The sequence below is a fragment of the Molossus molossus genome, unplaced genomic scaffold, assembly GCF_014108415.1.
Source record: "Molossus molossus isolate mMolMol1 unplaced genomic scaffold, mMolMol1.p scaffold_m16_p_3, whole genome shotgun sequence".
Taxonomy (NCBI): Eukaryota; Metazoa; Chordata; class Mammalia; order Chiroptera; family Molossidae; genus Molossus; species Molossus molossus.
Window position 1 is genome coordinate 51,356,798 of NW_023425366.1, and position 27,434 is coordinate 51,384,231.

The 27,434-nt window shown below is 42.9% G+C and overlaps 1 protein-coding gene across 2 annotated transcripts in view; it reads left to right on the forward strand.

Annotated features, from left to right (window-relative positions):
* Positions 1-26,690, forward strand: part of SV2C (synaptic vesicle glycoprotein 2C) — a 134,256-nt gene extending 107,566 nt beyond the window's left edge. The window contains exons 8-12 of one of the 2 annotated variants that reach the window (XM_036279819.1): positions 69-233; positions 3,545-3,678; positions 4,728-4,931; positions 5,403-5,562; positions 26,465-26,690. In XM_036279819.1, coding sequence (XP_036135712.1) covers positions 69-233; positions 3,545-3,678; positions 4,728-4,931; positions 5,403-5,562; positions 26,465-26,648 — 847 coding nt within the window. In that variant the 3' untranslated portion in view covers positions 26,649-26,690. The remainder of the gene's footprint in view (positions 1-68; positions 234-3,544; positions 3,679-4,727; positions 4,932-5,402; positions 5,563-26,464) is intronic. The other variant, XM_036279820.1, reaches the window with a different exon arrangement.
* Positions 26,691-27,434: the final 744 nt, after the last annotated feature.

Below are 27,434 nucleotides of genomic sequence, written 5' to 3' on the forward strand. Positions count from 1 at the left end.
TCAGGGAGGTGTGCATTGCCTCTGCTGTGCTGGCATCTTTACAGACTCGCATTTCTTTGTCTTTGCAGGTACTACGGGTTATCTGTTTGGTTCCCTGACGTCATTAAACACCTGCAGTCTGATGAATATGCATTACTAATTAGAAATGTGCCAAGAGAGAAATATGCAAATTTCAGTATTAACTTTACAATGCAAAATCAGATTCATACCGGAATGGAATACTACAATGGCAGGTCCAGAAACTTTGAAATAATTTAATATGCCACCTGTTCACAAAAATGTATTTCTTACTAGCCTTCGCTGCACTGAAGCATGCATAGTTTTTTGGGTTTTGTTTTTGTGGTTTTTTTTTTAGTTTGTACATTTAGTCATTTTCTGGCTGAACGGGAATACTTCCAAATGAGTGTTAAAGAAAAGGGATCCGGTACTTCACTTAAAGCTACTTCTGAAGCTGTGCTGCTTTGCCTTTATTAAGTGGTAGAATTGATTGGTATGAAACAAACATTTAGAGAGACCCTGGAGAGAAATGAAAATAAGTTGCGAAGAGAAGAATGAAGAGTGTGAGAAAAGAAAATAGGTTCTGATGTCATTTAGGTCAGAGAAGGAATCTGAAGTGTAATTTGTTGCCTGTCATCTATTTCTGAAAAAGGGGGGACCACTTTTCAGAATTCCTTTCTTCTCCATAATGCTGAATCAAAAATTGGTGTTAAATTGTATCAAAGAGTTTCAGTTAGAGAACAGGAATAATTTCCCAAAGTTAGAGCTTTGAACATAAGGAATAAGTTAGCAGAGGGTGTTTTCTAATGTAGAATCTGGAATGCCTCTTGGTGAGGGACAGAGGAAGGTGATTCTGGTTCATTCTCGCAGAAAGACAAAGGGATGGACAAGGTCATTATTTATATTCATTATTTGTTGTTTGAGCAAATAGGCGCTGTTACGAGTTTCAATGGTTTATACTAGTCTTAGGAAATTGTCCCAATTTCAAAAATGGTAAAAGTAAAAAGCTAAAATAATCAAAGTTTCCCAGGGCAAAAACCAGTTTGGAAAGATGAAAAAAAAAAAAATTCTGTGGGATACTTATGATTTGCAATGGAAAGGAGAATTACCATCTAGGAGATAATTGTTTGAATTGACAATTCAGGGAGGGGCCTAGTCCTAATCCAGCCATTCAGAATCACCTGTACTCTCCCACATAAAATCCCAGCTCAGAGCTGCACTTGGTTTTTCACAGAATTCTTAGTGTCAAGGGCTCTGTAATTCTAGGTTGGAAATTTGGTTCACTTGTTTTAAAAAATATTACTATTCCATTAGAAATTTCTAACATATGTTTGTATCTCTAACAGTTATATTTTAAGTAATATTTGTTAAAATTCTAAGATGGATATTCAATCCTAACTAAGGAATATTTTATATTAGCAATATAGTGATGAATAATTTTAATAGTATTAAAATTTTTCTAAAATGTATATTTATCTTAGAAGGTGATAGATTATTTTCTTTGAAGGAAATTTGAAATAGCACTAGCTAACTCATTTTTTAAGAAGTAGTTTTCCTGGCCCTGGCCAGTTTGGCCCAGTAGTTAGAGCATCGCCCCGCAGACCAAAGACTCACAGTTCACTTCTAGTCAAGGGCAGGTACCTCGGTTGCAGCTAGTCCCTGGCCCTGGTCGGGGTCATACAGGAGGCAGCCAGCCAATGTGTTCCTCTCATGTTGATGTTTGTCTCTCTCCCTCTCACTCTATCTAAAGATAAATAGAAAAATACCCTTGGGTGAGGATTAAAAAGAAAAAAAATCATTTTCCTGTTCAACATATAAAATGGCACCTCTTTTTGTACTGATAGGGAATAACGTTTAAGATAGACTACCAGGAGACAGAGCAAGTTGTGGAATATGCGTCTCATTTGCTAGCAGCCTCTATGCAGAATACTCTCAGAAGAGCACGAGAGAAACTGACAACAGTGGTTATCTGTGGGCACAGAACTGGGTGGCCTGAGGATAGGTCAGAAAAAATTTACTTTTTCCTTTTTCAATATTTTGAATTTTGTACCATGTGTACTCTATGTTTATATTATCCATTCAAAAAAATTGTTTGCCCTTTCTAAATTCACTTCCATTTCAGAAAAATTGATCATCTTAAAATGTACTATTACTCACCCTCCTTTAGTGGGTAAATGTACAGTTTAGATGGTTTTTCTCTGGACCCCGAATGCAGAGGGTTGACATAAGATTATTTTTTTAAGCTGATTGCTCTGTTAGGCCACAATGCATAGTCAGTCCTTAGGGTGAGAACAATTTTGAAAGTACTATTCAATAATTAGTGAATTACTTTAGGACCAGTCCCTTTCTACCCCTAATAAGAGTGGCATTTGATATCAAAACTTTTCCTTAGCTGAACAACCATTTCCTCCTGGTGACTGTCTAAGTATATATTCACGGTCTCAATAAATTACCAAGACATTGTTGAATATTTATCCATGTCTCCTGAGAGTCCTTATCAACATGCACAGATCTGAATCACAGACTCTTCTAAGATGTTTGGGTCATTATGACTGTTATCATTTTCACCACCTGGGGTTCCCCCCACAGCTGTGCATGAGCAGGTGTTATCCTTCTACAGGCAGCTCTCACAATTCCAGCTGTTTCAAGGAATACCTGTTGGGTCTGAGACAGGAAATGTTCTTGGAATGAGTGCAACCGATGAGTTTCTTGACCCCTGAGTCAATCATTCCTTATGTAAATGAAGAATTCTCATGTCCTTTCTTCAGGATAATCCCTCCACTAGAATGAAGAAGCCTTGGGTTTTGGGCTTAGGGGACAGACTTCCTTTAAAAGTGTGTATGGGAGGGCATCTTCCAGTTAGAGTCATTAACCCAGATAGAGAATTTTCAAATAAAGACATATGAAAAGGAGCAAGGAGATAGGATTGAAAAAAAAAAAATTAATGGCCACAAGTAATTTCCAGTTTTTCTTGTTTTGTTTTGTTTTGTTTTTTTTGTCCTCACTCGAGGACATTTTCCCATTTTTTTGTTCAGATAGAGTGGGAGGGAGAGAGAGAGAGAAAGAAACATCGACGTGAAAGGGACACATCGAGTGGCTGCCACCCACATGACCAACCAGGGCCGGGGACAAACTGCGACCGAGGAACACGCCCTTAGTGGGAACCAAACTCGGGTCTCTCTGGACTGCAGTCCGATGCTCTAACCGCTGAGCCAAACTGGCCAGGGCCAATTTCCAGTTTTTCTACCTGTGATTGCAAACCCCAAAAAAACTTTTACCAAGAAGCTAAGCAAAGTTCTCTGGGATGTCATCTCTTCTTCTGGGAGGCAATAATCTTGGCGAGCAGTGAATAGCCAAAGGACAGGCTGCATGGGGGCGGGGGGTGGGGGGGGGGGGGGGGGGGGGATAAGAGCTTGCAAAACCCAGAAACCAATATTCTTTATAATTAAGATGGTCCACAAAGAGGCATCTCATCTCTAAACTTGTTTGACTTAGCTTTGAACCCTGATGGACAATCATTGATACAAATTTTGTGTGTGTTGAGCAGATTCCTAGGGGTCAAGTTCAAATCTGTAACCTTCAAGGATTCGGTTTTTAAGGCCTGCACCTTTGAGGATGTGACTTCCGTCAATACCTACTTCAAAAACTGCACATTTATTGATACTGTTTTTGACAACACAGGTAGGTGTGCTACTTAGCCCTGCTGAGGCCTCTTCAGAGGGCCTGGCACTGGGCAGAAATGTGATAACCATGTGGCAGTATGGGCAGAGGCTTATGGGGGAGATGGAGGTTAAAGTATAAATGAATGGATTCCCTAAATCAGGTTGGATCAAATATAATTGTGTATTGTTTGGGTTTTTTTGTGAGATTTAGTGCAAATGGGACTTGCTGAAGTTCAAAGTTGAAAAATAAATGGTTTAGTGAATACTTTTTAAAGCAAAGAATTAACCAGTAGTTTACTTGTTTTGATAATCCTGTTTTCCAAATCTGGTGTTTGTGTAAGTCAGCCTGCCTGAACTACAGTCAGCAGAGATGGTGAACATATGGCTGATTCATGCATGTTTTAAAACAAATTGTTTCTGTAATTGTTGTATGGAAGCTATTAGCACTATCATGATAGTCCTTATATAACATGATAATTAGAACAAACAAACATCATAAAGGAGTAAACAAGTAATAAAATAAGCAATGGCCAATCAAAAGAAATCAGAGGATAACTGGATCTTTAACTTAATTTACTCCTTTTTTCAACAAAGGTATTCCTTCATAGTATTTAAAATAGTGTAGTATTTGCATAACCTACACACATCCTTCTGTATACTTTAATCATCTCTAGATTACTTATAATATCTAACGCAATATAAATACTGTATAAATAGTTGTTATACTGTATTATTAGGGAATAACAATAAGAAAAAAATGTCTGTACATGTTCCAGATGCATCTGTAATGGGCCTAACTACACAGTACATATCAGCAACAACATAATTTTCTTTTTTCCAATCCGCAGTTGTGGAATCTGTGGGTATGGAGGGCCAACCATACTTTGTAATGTAAAGTCCTAGACCCTGTACTTTGGCCAGGCAAAGACACTAAAAGTCCAACCAGCCCAGGCCTTGAAGCCCCCAAGGAGTTTACAATATGATTCCTTCCTGAATTCTCAGTAGGCTTTCTTCTACTGGTGTATAACTACTAAGAGCTTGATGAATTATCTTTCTTTATGTTCACAGATTTTGAGCAATATAAATTCATTGATAGTGAATTTCAAAACTGCTCATTTTTTCACAATAAAACGGGATGCCAGATTACCTTTGATGATGACTATAGTGCCTACTGGATTTATTTTGTCAACTTCCTGGGAACATTAGCAGTGTTACCAGGGAACATCGTGTCTGCTCTCTTGATGGACAGAATCGGGCGCTTAACGATGCTAGGTATGTGCTTAGTTTCATGTAAAATAAAAGAACTGCCCTGTAATCTAGAGGGAGCCTGTATCCCACTGTACCCTCTGCCTCTTAGGGATTTGCATCCCACAGAGACAAGAGAAAGCCCTTAAAACCATTCATTAAGACAAAATTTTAGTGAAAATTATGTCTAATTACATTTCATTTGAGCAGCTTCCATGAGTTCACAGCCTGGAAAACTAATTATGTGTGACTAATGTATATTTTTCCACCTAAGTAGCCGAGTAATTGATGATGTGAATTTCATGCTTGCTGTGTTCAAAAGGCAGTTAGAGAGGCAAACCTTTCATCCAGTTGAGCACACCCGTACCTGAGCTTTGCCAAGCCCAGCCTGCAGCTTCCCCTTGGGATTTGTGTTGCTGTGAGAGCTTGAAGACCGTAGGTCTTTGCTTTACCAAGATGACAGGAAACATCCCAGACTTTTGTCTGCTTTGTTGGCAGGTGGCTCTATGGTGCTTTCGGGGATCAGCTGTTTCTTTCTTTGGTTCGGCACCAGCGAGTCCATGATGATAGGTATGCTGTGTCTGTACAATGGATTGACCATCTCAGCCTGGAACTCTCTTGATGTAGTCACTGTGGAACTGTACCCCACAGACCGGAGGTATGTTGAAATGGGTCTCTAGGAAGAGGTACTCTGAGCCCCACGGGACCACTGAAGAGTCATAGAAAATAAACCAAATGGTCATGTTTCCAAGAAAGCAAAAATCCCAAACTATCTGGCATATGAAGTTGTAAGTTTCACATGTATATATAGTTTTTTAAATGTTGGGGAATATAGTTGCTAGCAGGAATTAATAGGACAATTGTTACCGGCAATGTGGGCTCTCAGTTCTTGACTTTGTGCAGGAAAGATTTCACAACACAAGTCCAGGTGGTTTTGAAAGTATGTGTATTAAAGCTTGGGACAGTGAAACAAAGTAAGGGCTAAGATAAAAAAAAGCAAGATCATAGCAGCAGAAGTGAGCCTAGGGGTGGCTACACTGGTCCTTTAGAAGGAAAGTCACAGAGACAGAAGAAATGAGCTAGCTGGGTAGCATGGATTCAGGAAACAAGTTACTGAGGCAAAAGAAGGGCCCTTGGAGAAAGAGAGCAAAGACACACACCTTAGGAAAGAAGTGGCGGGGGCTGGGGAGGTTCAGCTGTGCTTGAGTGAGGGGGGGGGCTGGGTCCTTTGTCTTAAGGGTTTTTAATCTGCTTTTATTTATTTATTTTTAATTATTATTTTATTTTATTTTATTTTTGTTACAGATGTTTCTCCTTTTTTACCCCATTGTCACCCTCCTCCCCATCCCCCCTGCCTCATCCCCGGCTTTGTTGTCCATGTCCATTGGTTATGCATACATGCGTATAAGTTCTGTGGTTTATCTCTTGCCATGCCCACCACCCTCTCTTCTGAGGGTTGTCAGTCTATACCCTACTTCCATGTTTCTGGGTCTACCCTATTCCTCAGACTGTTATATTCATTATATTCCATATATAAGTGAGATCATGTGGTACTTGTCTTTTTCTGCTTGGCTTGTTTCACTTAGGATAATACTTTCTAGGTTCCTCCATGTCATCTCAAAGGATAAGTGATCTTTTTTTCTTACAGCTGCATAGTACTTCATTGTGTATACGTACCACTGCTTTTTTGTCCATTCGTCTACTGATGGACATTTGGGCTGTTTCCAGATCTTAGCTATTGTAGATAGTGCTGCTATGAACATGAAGGTACATATATTCTTTCTGATTGATGTTTCAGGCTTCTATGGGTATATTCCTAGAAGCGGGATCACTGGGTCAAATGGCAGTTCAATTTTGAATTTTTTGAGGTAACACCATATTGTTTTCCATAGTGGCTGCACCAGTCTGCATTCCCACCAGCAGTGTACTAGAGTTCCCTTTTCTCCACAACCTCACCAACACTTGCTGTTTGATGATTTGTTGATGGCGGCCATTCTGACAGGTGTGAGGTGATACCTCATTGTTGTTTTAATTTGCATCTCTCTGATGATTAGTGATGTTGAGCATTTCTTCATATGTCTCTTGGCCGTTTGTATGTCCTGTTTGGAGAGGTGTCTATTCAGCTCCTCTGCCCATTTTTAAATTGGGTTCTTTGTCTTCCTTTTGTTGAGTTGTATGAGTACTCTATATATTTTGGAAATTAACCCCTTATCTGATGTGTCATTGGCAATGATGTTCTCCCATACAGTGTGTTGCCTTTCCATTTTGATTATTCTTTCTTTTGCTGTGAAGAAAAGCTTTTTAGTTTGATATAGTCCCATGTGTTCATTTTTTCCTTTGTTTCTGTCACCTTAGGTGATGTATCAGTGAAAATTCTGCTGCGTATGATGTCCGAAATTTTGATACCTACATTTTCTTCTAGAATTTTTATGGATTCAAGGGTCACATTTAAGTCTTTTATCCATTTTGAGTTTATTTCTGTGTACGGTGTAAGTTGATGGTCTAGTTTCATTTTTGTGCATGTAGCTGTCCAATTTTCCCAACACCATTTATTAAAAAGGCTGTCTTTACTCCACTGTATGCTCTTGCCACCTTTGTCAAATATTAATTGAGCATATTGCCTTGGGTCCATTTCTGGGTTCTCTGTTCTGTTCCACTGGTCTATATGCCTGTTCTTGTGCCAGTACCAGGCTGTTTTGATTACGGTGGCTTTGTAGTATAACCTGATATCTGGTATTGTGATCCCACCTACTTTGTCCTTCTTTTTCAAAATTGCTTTGGCTTTTCGGAAACTTTTTTGGTTCCATATGAACTTTTGAAGCATTTGTTCTAGTTCTGTGAAATATGTCGTTGGTATTTTTATGGGGATTGCACTGAATCTATAGACTGCTTTGGGTAGTATGGACATTTTAATGATGTTAATTCTTCCAATTCATGAACAGAGTATGTGCTTCTACTTTTTTATATCTTCCTCTATTTCCATTTTCAATGTCCTTTAGTTTTCTGCAAATAGGTCCTTTACTTCTTTGGTTAAGTTTACTCCTAGGTATCTTAATTTTTTTGCCGCGATGATAAATGGGATTGTTTTTTCAGTTTCTCTTTCTGTGAATTCATCATTGGTGTATAAGAATGCCATCGATTTCTTGATGTTAATTTTGTATCCTGCTACTTTGCCAAATGCATTGATTAAGTCTAGTATATTTGTGATGGAGTCTTTAGGGTTTTATATATAATATCATGTCATCTGCAGATAATGACAGTTTCACTTCCTCCTTTCCAGTTTGGATCCCTTTTATTTTTTCTTCATGTCTGATTGCTGTGGCTAAGACTTCCAGTACTATGTTAAATAAGAGTGGTGAAAGTGGACATCCCTGTCTTGTTTCTGCTCTTAGGGGAAATGTTTTTAGTTTCTGCCCATTGTGTATGATGTTGGCTGTAGGTCTTTCATATATGGCTTTTATTATGTCGAGATATGATCCCTCTATTCCCACATTGCTGAGCATTTTTATCAGAAATAGTGCTGGATTTTGTTGAATGCTTTTTCAGCATCTATTGATATGATCATATGGTTTTTATTCTTCATTTTGTTTATGTGGTGTATCACATTTATTGATTTGCGAACATTGTACCAGCCTTGCATCCCTGGAATGAATTCCACTTGGTCACGGTAAATAATTTTTTTGATGTATTTTATCTGTTTTTAAAGGCAGGAATTTTAGAGGAGTTCTCAAAGGGAGGATCACAATAGAATATTCATCAGCCTTCCAAGTGTGTTCCTTCAGGGTTGTGGTCCCTACTGATTGGTCAGTTCCAGAGTAGGGAGTCATTAGTCAATATCAGCCAAGGCTCACTTTCTGTGGTTTTGCTGCTTTTCTGGGCCTGGAGCTGAAACACAACTGAGGCCTAGGTGTTATCTCTAGTTTGACCAAACGTCTGTCTCTGTGGTCAACAGACTCAGGCTTTGTTCCTAAGATTATTTGATGCTGATCAGAACCTCATCATCCTGAGGTCTTAGTGATTAAGGGAGTGGACATCCAAGGGAGAAGGAGGCAAGTGAGTCAGGGTGCTGGGTGAGGTCAGTTTAACTCAGCCACCTGTCTCAGTTTCCCCATTTACTTGCCAAGGAATATTCCTGGCTTCTTCCTATCCTGCCTCACAATGAAACCAGTGAGGGAATGTAATTGTGTCCACGACTTAGTTTGCTGACTAACAGTGTGGAGAAGCTATAATATGCGGTGAGTTAAACAGCCTGTCTTGGCCCACATTTTGAGCCACTAATCAGTCCTGAGAGGGTCCTTACTTTATGTTTGCAAGTGTCTGCATGAACTCTGCATTAAGCACCATGAAGAGGTCTTTAAGAAGTATCTCTTGGAGGGAGGGGCTGCCGCCTCTCCCCAGGGCCCTGGGAAGGAGTAAGATGACCACAGTCCTGTGTGGCTGCACTCAGCAAAAGCTCTGAGCACCCTCCAAATCCCGAGTGAGCCCACACAGTTCCAGTCCAGTCTTATTTTAAGCAATTTAATTTAATTAAAAAAAAAAAGAAGAAGAAGTATCTCTTGGCTTTCCTGGTATATTGGAAAAGACAACTATTAGAAGAAAATGTTGTGTCTTGTCCCAAAATGGAGACACAGAGGCTTTGCACCTGATATCAGAGAACGGGCTAGAAGGGATTTGGGGTAGAGCTTTAGCAGCTGAATAATTAAAAGAATAGAAGTCCCGTTTTGTCATTTGACATGAGTTGAAGACAGTGGCCTTGCCTTCTTGTGTTCCGTATATGCTTTGTCACCACGGAAACCCTCTCTACTGGAGAACAGTCAGTATTGTCTGGACTTTGAAATGGAGGAGGGTTTTCTCGGGCTGAGCAGAGACATTTGGAATATCAATTTTCAGCTGTTGTTGGAAAGGTTAACCATCAACTAAGATGAAACAGAAATTGCTGTTTATGTTGGTTCAGGTCTTCCAAGACACAGAGATCAAGATGGGACTAAACATGTGCAGATTTGATTCGGGCAAGTGCATGTGTGAGAACATGGGGGAGGGGAAGTCCGGGACAGCCACCGTGCAAGCCTGAGCTCAGTGAAGGAGCCAGGATGGGCGGTTGGTTGGAAACATCCCAGACCAGCAATCTAAGAAAGGTTTGACAAGGCTGCTGGTGGGAAGAGGAATGACAATGTCAGCTTCAGAGGAGTCCTGCGTGTCTCAGGAATGAGCCTGTCATTGTACTCCGTCATGTTCACGTATTGGAACAGCAAGACGTGGTGGTGAATTTCAGAGCGCGGGAGCCAGGCAGGGACTCGGAGGTCTGTAAGGTGCATTCTCCTGCAGCCACACGGCTGGTGGCTGCCTTCTCCAGCACGGCCACGGATGTTACCAGATAACACGCAGGTCATCACCTCCTTCGATGATCAGAGCTAACTTGTCTTCCAAAGCAGCACTGTGGAGGCTCTGGTGATTTAGCTGGTACCACCTACTCTGTTTCAGGCTAAAACCTCTTCTTTCTCAGCCGTGTTGCTCTGGGTCAAATTAGGAGGCCTCCGCTGAACTCTAGCTCTGCTGTTAGAGGAAAACCCCAGTGGTTTTATATGCAAATACCCTCTAGTCTCTGTGTGGAGACAGAATAGAAGGTGTCCTGACAAGAATTCTGTTAAAGGCTGTAATTTTTCATCATAGGACATCAGCACTGCCAACTCCAGTTTCTAGAATCTTTCCTTAGTGATCAGAATAGGACACTCTGATTCCAGGCCCCAAGCTAAAAAGTAGCCTCTTGCACCATTTAACCACCAACTCCTATCAAGATCCCTGTGAGAATGGTCATATTTGGGGAACATAGTTTAAGGTATAGTCTAAGTCCTACAAAAGCTGCAACACTTGAAAGCCACATTTGTCAACCATGGACAGATTTTACCTATAATGTTATACCTTTGACTTTTACTGGGAGTCACAATTGCATTTCCTGTGCCCACAGCAATGCACCTTTCCCTCTCTGCAGAGCCCCCCACCCCCACCCCAGTGTGCAGGGGCTTCTGGGACCCCCTCAGAGAAGCCGCTCTTCCTCTTCACTTTATATTGTTAACCTAAGCATAAAAGGCCAAAGTGAGAGGCAACACGCATTTATTTGAGATTTTAAAAAAAACAATAGCTATTTTGGAAGCACTGTTTCAAGCAGAAACCCACAGAGTGTTCCATTAGGAGATGAGGGGTATTTAAGAGGAAGGGAATGGGGACGCTTCCATCGATAGAAGGAAGGCATGTCTATAGGTGCAGGTGAGCTAGCATAATGGAGCTAGTTCTAAACAGTGCAGCAGTCATGAGTCTGGTAGTCACAGTATCTGCTTTCTGTTATCTTTGCAAATAGTGTTTTGGAGACAGTGTTGCTTTAGGCCCAGTCCAAAGGTTGTTTAGCCCTGTTTTAACTAACATTCCAAATGTTTGAGGCCTAAGACCTGCAAGGCAGTTCTGGGATGGCAGCTCCAACTCCGTTTTTAAGTGGATTACAATACAATAAAAATTCGGAAATTCTTCACATTTCCTTCGTGGTTATGCAATCAGGAGGTGGAGAGCCTGTGTCTCTGCTACATATGCACGGGCCAGATATTTACTTTGCTCCTCTTCATTCCTATATTCCCTCCTTTATTCCAGTTTTATTAATTTTGGGTTTTTTATAAGCTACCTAAACAATTTCAAAAAAAGGCAGGTAAATTTGAAATTAAAGTTACATGTACTTATTGAGCATCACTTTTCTGTGCCTAAAAATGAAACAAAACAACTACTGCAAACACAGTAAACTCGGTTTTATCCCTTTACTCTCAATACTTCACTCTGCACACCTCTGGGTGTCTTACAAAGTTAAGTCAACTTTGACACTCTCTACCTGGAGACAGCATCAGATTCCACAGACCAAGGGCTCAGTCCCACCAGATCGCACCCACTTCAGGTGCCAGTCACATGTCAGATTATCACCTGTTCTTCTGACCAACTGCCTATAAATTAGAGTTCTCATGACCCTGTCCTCAAGTTCATAATTTTCTAGAATGGCCCACAGAACACAGGGAAATATTTATTTATGTTTACCAATTTATTTTAAAAGACCATAGCTCAGGGACAGCCAGATGGAAGAGGTGCACAGAGACAGTGTGAGAGGAGGGGCACGGGGCTCCATGCCCTGTGCGGTGTGCCACCCTCCCAGGACCTTCATGTGTTCATCACCTTGGAGGTTCCAATCTCATTGTTCAAGAGTTTCTGCAGAGCTTAACCTTCTGGCCCGCCCCGCCCCTTTCCCAGAGGTCAGTGGGTGGACCCTGTGGTGGCAGCCCATAGTTCAAACCTAGATCCTTCTGGTACCAGCCCCAGCATGAGACTATCACAGGACACACCCTAACCACGTCACCGCATTAGTGCAAACTTGGGTGTGCTCAAAAGAAGCTCTTTGTGATTAACAAAAGGCTCTCCTATTACTCAGGGAGTTCTGATGGTGTTTAGGAGTTCTGTGCCAAGAACTGGGGACAAAATCCAATTATATTTTTTCATGGTAGCACTTTTCCGGAATGTGTAAATGCCACTATCAACACCTCGGCATCAAAAAGATACACATAGCACAATGATTGCAAAGTCTTGAACAGATGACCAGGGACATTTCAGCTTCCCTCCAGGCTAGAAAGGTCATGGTCAGTGACTGGCCCATGATGATTTGAGAGACACAGAAAAGGGTGGAAAGACCTGAATGTCCATGTAAGTAACTTCCAAACCTTTTTTTAAAGAGTTTATTGAAGAATTTTTATAAGAGTTTATTTGATCCCAAACTGATGACAGTTGCCGGGAAGCAAGATTTCTTTCTAATTCTTCGGAGAAGAACAGTTTGCATTTTCTTGTATGCGTTTGGAGTTAAGGAGGGAACTTACGGAAGACTCGACGGAGGTGAGAGAAAGCAAGGCAGGAATTTCAGGCTGGCTCACAAGATCCTGTACTCTCTTGAGGGTGTCACACTTTAGAGGGAGAGGTCTGAAAAGAGGCATCTCAAAGGTGTGTTAACCTAGATGCACAAAAACAATTCTTTTATTAACTAAAGAAGTTATGTGCCTGGGATGTGACTACCCACCATGACCTGCCCGCATAGGCAGGATGAGTTAAATCACTGGCTATTGGCAGTTAAACGCAATCTGCAGTACCACTCCCCTTCCTACTGCTGGGGAAAGAGCTCAAAGTTCCAACTTTCCTCTGGTCATCATTTCTCCCAGGCACTGCCATCTACATCTCTCAGCCTCTTGGGGAGTAAGGCTGAGAGATGCCGACCGAAGATACATTTCATTTATTTCAGTCAGAGCTGTTTGGAGCCCTACCCTCTATATTTTAACTGAGAAAAAACAAAACAAATTTTCCCTTATCTCTTAGAAATTTCAGAGAGTAAAGAATATATACTGATAGGTTGACTTGGAGTTACCCATTCTTTTTTTTTTTATCCTCACCCGAGGACATTTTTCCATTTTTTGTTCAGGTAGAGTGGGAGGGAGAGAGAGGAACAGAGAGAGAGAGAGAGACATCGATGTGAAAGGAACACATCGAGTGGCTGCCACCCGCACAACCGACCAGGGCCGGGGACAAACTGTAACCGAGGTACGTGCCCTTAGCGGGAACCGAACCCGGGTCTCTCAGGACCGCAGGCCGACGCTCTAACCGCTGAGCCAAACCAGCCAGGGCGAGTTACCCATTCTTTGACCCCATCCTTCCCCTCCTGTCTTTTTCTTCCCCTCTTGGTCAAGGTTTTAAACCTCCTGAAAGCCATGCGCGTAGCCCACCTGGTATAATAGGCCGTGTACTCCAGCTCGCTTTGCCCACCTGGTATAATAGGCCGTGTACTCCAGCTCGCTTTGCTTCTCAGGTTTGGCCTGCACACCCCTCTGCAACCAGGCAGTGACTTTCTGCCGCCATCCCGTGGGCATGATGGAGCCCCTCTGCTTCCTGTTTCCTTACAGCCAGGTGGCCAGTTTCCCCTCCTCCGTGGAGCTGAGGGCAGGGGGCTCCCACCTTGTCAGTGATGAAACCCAGGCTCTCCCTGCTGGCCCCAGCTCTGCACAGAGCCCTCAGCCCAGCAGGCCTGTCTCATGGCTATCCTTCCAGCAGCATCTCCTGCCTCTCTCTGGGCGCTGGCCTCCTCCTTCCTACCTCCTTCCACATGCACAATTTCTAGACATGACCTCAGAAGGATTTGAAAGTAAAACCCTGATTGTTCCCACCTGCTATTTCCTGCTGGTGCTGGGCAGCTGCTGCTGTCACCCAGCGATGTGGAATGGTCCTCTTCCTTGATGAGCTAAAATCAAAATTCCCCGGAATTAACCAACCTCAGCCCTCCCCTTAGGGCTCTTCTTGTTTAGACAGAGGTGTTCCCATTGCTTCCCCACACTCAGTCCTAAAGGTCGATAATCCTTCATCTCTTACCAACCAGCCGTGTGACCTCAGGGAGACCACTTAGCATAGCTGTGTCTCAGTTGTTTGAGCTATAAAGTGAGAAGGCTGAAATAAATGGTACCTCAGGTCCTTTCCAGAGCTAGAACTTGCCTCTGCACCAGCACCATCTGATATTCCATAGCAGCAATTGCGTTCATTCTTTCTGGAATATATTCTACATGTGTGCTCATGAAGATAAAGACCTCACTTGTTTGTTTGAACACTTTGAGATGAGGATTCTTTTATTCAGGTATCTTGTCTAACCAACCTACACTCCATCCATGTTCTCTTACCCTGCTTTGTTTCTCTTCAAGACCTTGTCATTAAGTTATATGTGTTTATATTTTATGTGACCGGAGTCACTTTGGCCATTCAGCAAATGTCAGATCCCTTGTGTCTCTGGCAATTAGAAATGGAGGGTGAGGGGCTGGGGAGTGTATGTCCCCTTCACCCACTATCTTGGCCCCAGATGCATTACTTGCTGTATTACAGTGGAAGCAATCCTTTCAAAGGTGCAAACGGGCACAAAGACAGTCATTCAGCTTGTTCTTGACTCCAGGAAAGCTCATCTCTTTGTCCTTGGATGCTGAACAAGCCCTTTCATGACAGGGCCATGGACTTCCTGACATGCTGACAGCAGGACCACCAGACCAGGGTATCAGTTCACCAGCTGGAGCTTGCTTGGCTTGGAGAATACTTGTCTGTTTATCATGCACAGGGCAGAGTAATCTTTCCAATCAACTGCATGTCTTTTTTCCTCCCCCCAGTAACATAGCCATTTATTATTGTTATCAACTTATATGTACTGTGCAGAATTGTATGTGCTATATTTTTTCCCATTACCCTACCCCTTCCCCTTTGGCAACAGTCAGCTTGGTCTCTATATCTGTGGGCCCGTTCCTATTTTGTTTTGTTTATTCATGTATTTGTTTTTTTTTAGATTCCACACATAAGTGAGATCATACTGTATGTGTTTTTCTCTGTCTGACTTATTTCACTTCCTATAATCTCCTCTAGGTCCATCTATATTGTTACAAATGGCAAGATTTTATTCTTTCTATTGCTGAATAATATTTCTACACACACACACACACACACACACACGCACTTACGCACACACACACCCTGTCTTCTTTATCTATTTGTCTATTGATGGATGCACATCTAGGTTGCTTCCATATGTTGGCTGTTACTACAAATGCTATGATGAACGTAGGGGTGCATGTGTATTTTTGAGTTAGTGTTTTTGCTTTCTTTGGATAAAACCCAGCAGTGGGATTGCTGGATCATACGGCAGCTCTAATTTTAATTTTTTGAGGAATTTCCATACTGTTTTTCATAGTGGCTGCACTAACTTACAATCCCACCAAGAGTGCATGAGAGTTCCCTTTTCTCCACATCCTTGACAACACTTGTTGTTTGTGGACCGGTATGAGGTGACTTCTCATTGTGGTTTTAGTTTGCATTTTCCTGATGATTAATGATGTTGAGCATCTTTTCTTATGTCTACTGGCCGCCTGTATGTCCTGTTGGGAATAACGTCTATTCAGGTTCTCTGCTCAATTTTTAATTGGATTGTTTGGGGTTTTCTTCATTGTTAAGTTGTTTGAGTTCTTTACATGTTTTGGATATTAGCCCCTTATTGGATGTATCATTGGCAAATATCTTCTCCCATTAGTAGGTAAAACTGCATGTCTTGAACACCATTTCACCAACTAATAATCATCTTTGTACCCTGGCCAGTGTGGCTCAGTTGTTTGGAACATCATCCTGTGCACCAAAAGGTCACAATTTTGATTCCCAGTCAGGGCATACATCCAGGTTGAGGGTTTGATCCCCGTCAGGGCACCAATGGGAGGCAACTGATGGATAACACAGATGTTTCTCTCTCTGTGTCCATTTCCCCCCACACACACACACCCCACCCTCTCAAATCAATGAAAACAGCCCGGCCAGTGTGGCTCTGTGGATTGAGTGTCATCCCATGGACTGAGAGGTCCCAGGTCGATTCCTGGTCAGGGCCATGCCCGAGTTGTGGGCTTGATCCCCAGTAGGGGGCATGCAGGAGGCAACCGATCAATGTTTCTCTCTCACATTGATGTTTCTATCCCTCTCCCTTCTTTTCTCTTTAAAAAAATAAAAACATTTTTTTTAAATCAATGAAAACATAAAATCCTTGGATAGGGATTTAAAAAAATATCATCGTGTTCATTAACAAACCTTCTCGTGCAGATTTCTAAAATGATATTTAAAGCCCTAAATAACCATCTCTAGCCTGTGGGTTCCTGTTTTATTTTTTTGAGAATTTTTATAAGAATTTATTTGAGCCCAACAGAGGATACACCTGAAAGCAAGATCTCAACAGACTGAGAAAAATGCTTCTGGCCTGTGGACTCCTGATTAACATGTTTTAAATTCTGTGGGTATAGGGACAACTTCTCTTTATACTGAAGTACTTTTAAAGCAAATTACTACATAGTCCATATGATGATGGGCTGTTAGAGTATACATTTATTTGTTTACTCTCTGTCACCCACTAAAATGTGAGCTCCTTATTTACTACCATAACTCCAGGTGAATGAATGAATGAAAGAAAGAAACTAACTAACTAACTAACTAAATAAATAACCTGCTTTTTAAAATCCAGTTGGTTCTGGGTGATAGTTTTCCTCCATGTATAAGCTCCCCTGTTCTCCAAGGTAAGCTACTTGGGCCAGTTGTGAGTGAAAGAGGAATCCTCTTCCGTTTCCTCTCTGCGGCCCTACTTCTTCTTCTTCTTTTTTAATTGAAGAATAATTAACATACATTATTATATTAGTTTCAGGTATATGACTTAATGATTCAATATTTGTATATTTTGCAAAATGATCACCACAATAAGTCCAGTTAATATCCATCTCTATACATAGTTGTGGGATTTTTTGTCTTGTGATGAGAACTTTTAAGATTTACTCACTGAGCAACTTTGAAAAATGCAATACAGTATCGTTAACTATGGTTGCCATTCTGTGCACTGCATCCCCGTGACTTATTTATTTTATAACTGGAAGTTTGTACGTTTTGATGCTCTTCACCTGTTTTACTCACTCAGCACCAGCCTCTGGCAACCACCAATCTGTTCTCTGTATCTGTGAGCTTGGCTGTGTTGGTTTGTTTTTTCAGTTCCCACGTAAATGGGATCACACGGTCTTTGTCTTTCTCTGCTGACTTCTTTCACCTACCTGTTGTCCTTCTGTGTTCTCTTTCACGTGCCATCCATAAACCTCCCAATCTGTCAGCTGTCAGCTCCCCTTCCCCACAGAACACAGCCTGTTAGAGAATCTCTCCCTCCCCTCCCCCACCTTCTCCATGGACAGTGCAGAGAAGACCACAATTCAGGTGCAGGAGCTTAACTGTAATCAGTCCTGTCACCTTTCTGGTGCTTGGGCTCCTCATCTGAGAAATGGAAAGTGAGTCAGGCACTGTGCTGAGTATTTAGATGACCTCATTTAACCTTATTTAATTCCATTTTCAGAGAGGGGCAGTACGTTGGCCTGGGTCATGTAGCCTCAAACCCAGATGGGTGACTGTGGTGCCGCTTCCAACACAGACACGCCTAACCCCTCCCGGCAGGTCTGGGGTGAAGGTCGAGCAATCTGTTTCTGGCGAGCCCGCCTGGCGGTGGGGATACACAGCCATGTTCATGAACCCTGGCCTTAGGTGAACTTCAAGTTGCCTCCCAGTGCTCACTTTCATTCCACCATTACTTACCCTGGCCCTGGCCCTGGCTTGTTAGCTAGGTTTACCAGATAAACGATAAGGCACAACGGCTTTCATTATCACCTGTCCACGAATATTTGCATTTCAACAGGGATCAGCACCAGGAAGATGGGGATGGCAGTGGGAGGGCTGCTTTGGGCCCAGAGGTCCCTCCAGGCTGATGGGTAAGTCCTCTGCACTTCCTGTGAGTGAGGACGCCCTCCTCCCAGGTCAAGGAGGACACACACAGACCTCACGCGCATGACACAGCCATGACTTACTTGGATGAGACCAACTTCCCCTTTCTTTGAAGATCAGAAAGCCAGTCCAGCTTTTCTGACGTAAGAATATGAAATTAGATTTTTTTTTCCTCTGAGAAAGCAAGATGATAGTCTGGCAACAATAAACAAATATGGCCCAACTAATGTCTATTAAAAATGTCCATTACAGCCCTGGCCGGTTTAGCTCAGCGGTTGGAGCATCCGCTCGTGGACCAATGGGTCGTGGGTTCCATTCCGGTCAAGGGCACGTATCTTGGTTGCAGTTTGTTCCCGGCCCTGGCTGGGGTCCTGCAGAGGCAACCAGTCGATGTGTCCCTCTCACATCAATGTTTCCCTCTCTTTCTCCCTCTCTCCCACTCTATCTGAGAAAAAAATATATATCCGTTACAGAGATCTACTTCCAACCTATTTTAAAGATATCGGGAAATTTCTTAGTTCATTTCACAAGTGCCCGTGCGTTCCTATGCCAGGCCCGAAGGGGGTTGTGCTGAGTGAATGTAAAGATGTGGCCAGACCTGCGGAGGCGAACTCCAGACAGGGAGCCCGGTGGTACCAGCCCTCGGGGCGGGGGGGGCGGGGGGGGGGAGCCCTTGCCCAGCTGGGAAGGCCTCCATGGCTGCCCCAGCCCAACCCAGCTTCTGAACAAGAGTTGGAAGAGAAGGAAGGGTTCAGGGTAGGTGGGACACTGATGACCTCGGGTGCGAATGAGCTGTGAGAGCAGGTACGCGGGTTAAAGAGCAGAGGCGGACAGGGAGGAGAAGAAGGAGCTGGTGAGGCCCTTGCCTCGGATTCCTCTCCTGCGGCCGCACTGCCTGGCATTCCCTGACAAACAGCCAGACAGAGGAGGGCTTATATGTGAAGGTGTTCGCTGCAACATCGTTTATGTTTCCCACACACAGGAAGCTCCGAGCTGTCCCACGGTGGTTACAGAAATAGTGGTTTTATGCTAAATCACTTCATTTTAAACAAAACATCAATGACATGGGACAAGTGGTTGTATTACTGATTGGAAGAAGCAGAAAGCAAAATTCTATAAATTCACCTGGCTGGTGTATTTCAGTGGCTTGAGCTTCGTCCCCTGGACTGAGAGGTCCTGGTTGGATTCCTGATCAGGGCACATGCCCGGTTTTGTGCTTGATCCCCAGTAGGGAGCATGTAGGAGGCAACTGACTGATGTTTCTCACATTGATGTTTCTATCTCTCTTTCCCTTCCTATCTCTCTAAAAGATCAATGAAAACATATAAAAATTCTGTGATTTGTAAAAATATGGATATGATTCAAAGCACATTAAAAGGAATTTGGAAATAAAAACCACTTATAGGCGGGGTAGAGTAGATGTTTTGCTTTTGTAATTTCCTGTAGTATGTGACAGAAAAAACAAATCAATTTAAAAAGGCAGATGTCTCTGGGAGACTGCAGGGTCCTCAGCCTTAGATACACCTTAAAATCACACAGGCTTCCAAAGCTTCCAGCGCCTGGGCCCCTCGTGCAGCCCGGCCCTGAGCGTGGGTATTGCCACATCACCCCATTTTAGAAGTTCCACGGGTGATGCTATGCACCCAGGTTTGAGCACCATGGGGTGAGGCTGTGCTTATACATGTCCGTGCACCCTAGTTCAACCAGATTGCTGTCCTCACCCCATGTTGAGAACAGCTGCATGAGGAAGTGGGAGACTTGTTTGGGGACTGGAGGGAGGCAGGCCATTTGGCACTTGAGAAGCCATTGGAGGGAGTGTCTAAGGCAGACCTGAGGTGGGTACCACAGAGGTAAGTTAGGAAGGATGTGAGGATATTTTGAGAGGCAGAGAACACCTCTGCCCACATTCCATCCTTCACCTGGCCAGCTTCGCCTCTTCCTTCAAACCAATTCTCTTCTCATCCATCCCCACTGAGAAGCCTTCCCTCACCTGCCTGAGGTGTCTTCCCATCCTCTGTGCCCCCATAATACCCCATGGGAATCTTTATCACTGCACTTAGTCGGCTGTGTTATCATGAGCTCTTTGCCTCTATCTAGTGCCAACGGGCACTTCTTGTTCGTTTTGGGGTCTCTGGTGCCTAGTGCTCAGCACATAATGGATGCTAGCGAATGACTATTGACAGTAAATGAGTAGAAGAATATGTAAACTAGGAGTACATTAAGGACAAATCTGCTTATTAGACAAATATTCAAGAGGTTTCTATTTTTCTTAGGGTTGTCGCCTGCTGGCTTAGATGGATTCCATTTTAAAATGACCTTTTAAAGTTAACCCTGGGAACTAGTACCATTTGCAATATTGTCTCTATGAGAGAAATGAAGTCTACTGTGTTCCAAATAGCCGACTTCCAGACGCGTCTTTAGCCACGATGTATGCCTGGTGGAGGGATTGCCTGCACTTTCCCACGTGTCCCGCGCCGGGGAACTGCTGCCAGCGACTGTGCTGTCCGGGGAGGGCGCCGTCCAGTCAGACTGGAAAAAGAGAAGGCTCACGTTTTACCCTTAACAGGGAGATCCATGAGCTTGGTCTGGATCTATGCCATTTCAGTCCTCTTCAAAACATAGCATTTACGTTGTCTTTTCCCTAACCATCCATCAGTCGAGGGGACAGGTATTTCACCAGTGTTCACAATGGCTGGCGCTCACACGGCGCCTACACTGCCAGGCAACTCCTCCGTGGCTGCCACTAGTCATGTCCCTTTCTTCCTCCAGGGGCCTCAGAAAACCCCGGCTGACTGCCTGAAGTCAGAAAACAAAAAGAAAGAGCCTGGCTGGGAGGGCAAAACAACCCTCATTCTATCCAGAGTGAAACCAGCGGTTTCCTTTTCTCGGTCACCAGTTAGTACATAAAATTATATAAATGAACTAGAACTTGCTAAATTGTGAAGGTCCTGAAGAAGGAGCCACAGGGAGAGGATGCTCTAGTGACCACGTTCCCCAACAGCTGAGCCTACATGCCCCCCGACAGCTGCACCAGCACTGGGTTCTCAGACAGAGGGAGTTCATGGTACAGGGAGAGGAAAAAGGAACAGTCTCACGGCCCGTGTGGCTCAGTGGATGAGCGGTGTCCCGTGGACTGAGAGGTCCCCGTCCGATTCCTGGGGAGGCATGCCGATCAATATTTCTCTCTCTCTCTCTCTCAAAAAGTGATAAAAAGATAAAAAGAAAGGTAATAGATCATTTTATTCTTTCTCCTCGCTACTTGTTGGTTAGGAGAAGACACAGGCATTTGGGGGCGGGTAAGAATGCGGTAGCTTGCCCGGCCGCTAGGTTAGCAAACCCCTTCCCTCAAAGGACTTTAGGAGCGCACGCAAGGTGACTTGCGCTTTGCATGTCTGCAGAAGCTAGTGCCCTTCCTTTAAGTAAGAACAAGGGAATAAATAAACTAAAAGCTTCTCTACTTTATAAGCAAATAACCCCCAAGGGAGAACCACTTTGAGAATGATTTTTCTAAGACAGCTGTGCCTCCAATGCACAGATAACCCCCAGCTACAAGTATTTGAAGAAATGATTTACTTATTCAAGGAAAAGACAGTCACGTTTTCTTGCATGCCAACATTTATTTAAGGAGGCTATATGCTTTGCACCCACACCCGATTTTTATCTAAAGAACCGCCTCTGCTCAGTAAATGAAAAAGGAGATTCTTGGGAAGTAAGGATTTGATCATGTCTTTTGAGGAGCTTCGGATACCGGATACTCCGATGCATCTCTCTCCCTGCACAGAAATTCCAGCAAGTCACCCTTTCCTCCATGACGGCTTTAGTAATATAAGGAGATAACCGCCTGTATTTTATACTCTGTTCTGAGTTATACCAGAGGTTTATAGCTTGGGGAAAATATGGTTATTTTATCACAGATGTAAATTCTGCATGGGTCATTTGGCAGGTTCCGTGCTGAGAGACGTCTTCATACAGAATGATGTTTTTCTTTCTTATCAGCAACATACTATGTTTACTACCCTTTTCCCCCCCTAGAACAATACAGCTTATCTTACTACCATGGATGTATTTGGTCATTTATAAAATAAAAATGTAGTTCTAAAAAAAGTGAGAGAAGCCCACCTGAAAAGGCGATATACTGTATGATTACAATTACACAGCATTTTGGAAAAGACAAAACTATGGAGACAGTAAAAAGATCGGTGGTTGCCAGGGATGGAGGGGAGGGAGGGATGAATAGGGGAGTACAGATTTTTATGGCAGTGAAACTGTTGTTTTGTGTGATGCTGTAATGGTGGATACATGCCATTCTACGTTTGTCAAAGCCCGCAGGATACACAGCATTAAGAGTGAACTCCAGCCGTGGCCGGTTTGGCTCGGGTTACAGCGTGGGCCCGCAGACCAGAGAGACCGGGGTTCGGTTCCTGCTAAGGGCACATAACTCGGTTGCAGTTTGTCCCCGGCCCTGGTTGGGGTTGTGTGGGTGGCAACCACTCAATGTGTCTCTCTCATATCGATGTTTCTTTCTCTCTTCCTCCCTCTCTCCCTCCCGCTCTATCTGAAGATAATGAAAAAAAAAATGTCCTCAGGTGAGGATATAAAAAAAAAAGATTGAACTCTAATGTATCTACTTATACTATGGAGTTTAGTTTATAATAGTATTAATATTGGCTCATCAACTGTAACAAATGTACCATAACAGGGGAATGTCAATAATAAGGGAAACTGGGAGGGGGGATTTAAGGAGGTATATGAGAACGCTACTTTTCACTCCGTTTTTTCATAAACCTGAAACTGCTCAAGAAAGTCTGTTAAATTTTTTTAAAATACGTTTTTATTGATTTTTTTTAGAGAGAAAGGGACAGATAGAAGCATCAATATGAGAGAGAAACATCGATCGGCTGCCTCCTGCACGCCTCTTAACCCGGGCATGCGCCCTGACCGGAATCCAACCGAGACCTCTCAGTCCATGGGACGGCGCTCAGTCCCTGAACCACACCAGCCAGGCAATTTTTTTTAGAATAGTGCCTGGCACATAGCACTATTGAATAGTTTATACATACAATTTTCCCGATGGGATGTCAAAAGTCCCAGTTAATGGCAATATAAAAAAAAAAAGTCTGTTAATTTCTTAAAACTTCAGCCTCCTGGTATCATCTCTATGGGCATGGAGGAGGTGGTAAGTGATGTCATTCTACTCAAGTCTTCTCTGGCTCCCAACATGTAGCCTCCAGCAATTTCTTTTGAAAAAAGTTATCAGTATATTGAATCTCCTTATCTTTCTGGTGGTTGTTGCTGTTACTAATCTCTTTCTTTAAAAACAAGCCAAAAAGAGGAAGAAGAATAAAATTAGCTTACCCTCTTCTCAAGAAGTTCCTGTTCCTCTCAATTAGAGATTTTTTTTACACCCCTTCCTTACGCTACTTTCTAGGTGTCTGGGTCAAAAAGAAAGTCAGTGCTGTAGGTCTTTCATATATGGCCTTTATTATGTCTAGATATGATCCCTCTATTCCCACACTGCTGAGCGTTTTTATCAGAAATGGATGCTGGATTTTGTCGAGGGCTTTTCCAGCATCTATTGATATTATCATGTGGTTTTTATTCTTCATTTTATTTATGTGGTATATCACATTTATGGATTTGCGAATATTGTACCAGCCTTGCATCCCTGGGATGAATCCCACTTGGTCATGGTGGATAATTTTTTTGGTGTATTGCTGGATCCGATTTGCTAGTATTTTGTTCAGGATTTTGGCATCTATGTTCATCAGGGATATTGGCCTGTAGTTTTCTTTCTTTGTTGTGTCTTTTTCTGGTTTTGGAATTAGAATTATGCTGGCTTCATAAAATGAGTTTGGAAGTCTTCCTTCTTCTTGAATTTTTTTGAAATAGTTTGAGGAGAATGGGTATTAGTTCTTCTTTGAATGTTCGGTAAAACTCCCCCATGAAGCCATCCGGGCCTGGGCTTTTGTTTGCTGGGAGAGTCTTGATTACATCTTCAATTTCTTCTGTTGTTATTGGTCTGTTCAAGTTTTCTATCTCTTCCTGATCTAGTTTTGGGAGACTATGTGTTTCTAGAAATTTGTCCATTTTGCTTAGATTGTCGAATTTGTTGCCATATGATTGTTCATAGTAGTTGTTAACGATCTTTTGTATTTCTGTGGTGTCAGTTGTTATCTCTCCTCTTTCATTTCTGATTCTGTGTATTTGGGTTCTCTCTCTTTGTTTCTTGGTGAGCCTAGCTAAGGGTCCATCAATCTTGTTTATCTTTTCAAAAAACCAGCTCTTTGTTTTATTGATTTTTTGAATTGTTTTTTTTTTTTTGTCTCAATGTCATTTATTTCTGCTCTGATCTTTACTATTTCCTTCCTTCTACTTGCTCTGGGGTTTTCTTTTTGTTTGCTCTCTAGTTCTTTAAGTTGTGAGGTTAGATAGTCTATTAGAGATTTTTCTTTTTTTTTGAGGTAGGCCTGTAGTGCTATGAACTTCCCTCTCAGACATTATTTACAATAGCTAAGATCTGGAAACAGCCCAAGTGTCCATCAGTAGACGAATGGATAAAAAAGCTGTGGTACATATACACAATGGAGTACTACGCAGCTGTAAGAAAGAAAGATCTCTTATCCTTTGAGACTACATGGAGGGACCTGGAAAGTATCATCCTAAGTGAAACAAGCCAAACAGAGAAAGACAAGTTTCATATGATCTCACTTATTTGTGGAATATAATGAACATAATAGTCTGAGGAAGGGGGTAGTCCCAGAGACGTGGAAGTGGGATACAGACTGACAATCCCCTAAATAGGGGGTGGTGGTGGGGAAGATATAAACCACAGAACTTATATGCATGTGTGCATGAACAGTGGACATGGACAACAAACTGGGGAAAGGGCAGGGAGGGAGGGAGAGGGGGGAATCAGTGGGGGGAAAAGGAGAAACATCTGTAACAAAAATTAATTAATAATAAAAAAAAGTCAGTGCTCACTGCCCTGTCGTAGGTCTGTCTGTTGGAAGCCGCTGGCTCTGCACCAGCTCGCAGGCTGGGTTCCGGAGCACACGAGGGGGGCTGATTTTTCTCCTGTGATGTGGGAAGGGGGATGGTTGGGTAATAACCTCAATAAATATCTGCACATCGAAGAAAGGATCATTAGAAACAGCACAAGTAGTGATGAGTGGCCAGAGGAAAAACCATCCTTACAAATTTACAAACCAATCGAAGAAAGATGTGTACTAAACGCTGCATTTTGCAGCAAATAAAATTCATTTCCCTCTGGAGGGGAAGAAATGCACCCATGTGCCCTTAAGGCGTGTGTACCCAGTGACAGCCAAGGAGCTGAACTGGCATAAAGGCAGAGGAAATTCATATTATCTTATGATGTCAGTGGTTTCAGTACTCTCATGAACAAAATGAAGTTTCCTCTCTCAAAGACTACAGTAAAATCCCACTCAACACACATAAAGTAGTAATGTTTTTATTTCCAAAGACTGTCTTAAGGAATGGAGTGTGTCTTAGTGACATACCACCTGCACACCTCAAGTGCCAGCAGAGTGAGCCAGGCCTCCAATCTGATTCTCCTTTGTAATACCTTCTTGGATTTGACTTCCCTGGGACTCTGATGAGGATGTAAGAAATGTGTCACTAGCTCATTGATGGGCCACCCAGCTTAGTGTTCAGTTTCTGTCGGCCACCAAAAACATTTGGGAAGAGAGCATGAGCGTTCTCCTCCAAGGTACCGGAAAGATGAGGCACACAGTCCAGCCGTCCCTGATTTTCTCTGAAAATAGGCTTCAGTTATTTAAAATCTCACACTTAATTAAACTAAGAAAAAAATAGGGAGGGGGGAAAAAAAGCTAACAAATACATTGTCATACATTTTCATTTTACCCTGGAAGAGAGAAGAAACTTTCCTTACTCCCTGAAATTTCCTCTCTTGATAAATTGGAACTCCTGGGCAAAATACAGACCAGGGGAGGTGAAATCAACAGAGGGCTGGAAGGAGTTGTTTCAGCAGCTGGGGTTCCGTCTCCAGATGTGCTGACAAGCATTTAGTCACTTGCTCTAATGATACACAGAACTTGGAGGTCATTGGAAAATACTATGGGTCTAAAGTCAAATCTTGGAAGTCATTTGTGTCTAAAGTCAAATCTTAGAAGTCACTTTCTCAACCTTATCTCCTTCCTTCGCAGGGCAACGGGCTTTGGCTTCTTGAACGCGCTCTGCAAAGCTGCCGCCGTCCTTGGGAACTTGATATTCGGCTCCCTGGTGAGCATCACCAAAGCAATCCCCATCCTGCTGGCCTCCACCGTGCTCGTGTGTGGAGGACTGGTGGGCTTTCGCCTGCCCGACACACAAACCCAGGTCCTGATGTAACGGAAACAAGCCATCCGCCCTGTGTTCCTTTCCCCTGCCCTGTGTCGTCTCTCCTGACCGGCTCAAGACTTCAGATTTTCCAGATGTAGAATGGTGGTCAGCTATCAGAACACTAACTTGCTGCAACTAAAATTTAGATACATACCATCTTGCCCCTTCAATGTTGCAGAGTTGTGTTTTTTCCTCCATGCTTTGTTATCTTTCCTGACTGTGATGCTGCTGCCTCCCAAAATTCAGTGGAAGCATTTTTTAAAATGTCCTAGTCATCCAGGCCTCCCTGCGACTCCGCTCGCTGGACGTCTGGACGCTAAGAAGAGGACTGTGCTGCTATGAGAAATGGATCCTGCTCCTTGCTCAGCATCCACAGGAAGTATAAGTTGGCGTATGACTGCATTTGTGCTGAGGAGAGGGATTCTTTCTCTCTCTCTCTCTCTCTTTTTTTTTTTTTTTTAAACAGAGTGACATTTCCTGTTTACTTAGAAAAGGACACCCAGCAATTCTAGCTGTAACAGCAGGGCCTTTCAAAGAAAACCATGTGGTACCAAACAGAGCTGGGTGGAGCTCTTTCAGGAATGACAATTAAGGTGACTCTTGACAAGAAAAATAAAGGCTCTGCAGTGAGCAGCCAAGGTCTGAGTGAGCTGCCTGCCGGAAGGCCCAAGTAAACGGCTGAAAAATACGAGGAAATAGTGTCTGTGATTGTGGCATGTGGTTCAGAATGTTAGAAAATCCGAGATCAGAGCGAGATCTTTGCCTTCCATTCACCACCCCACCCCCTACCCCCAG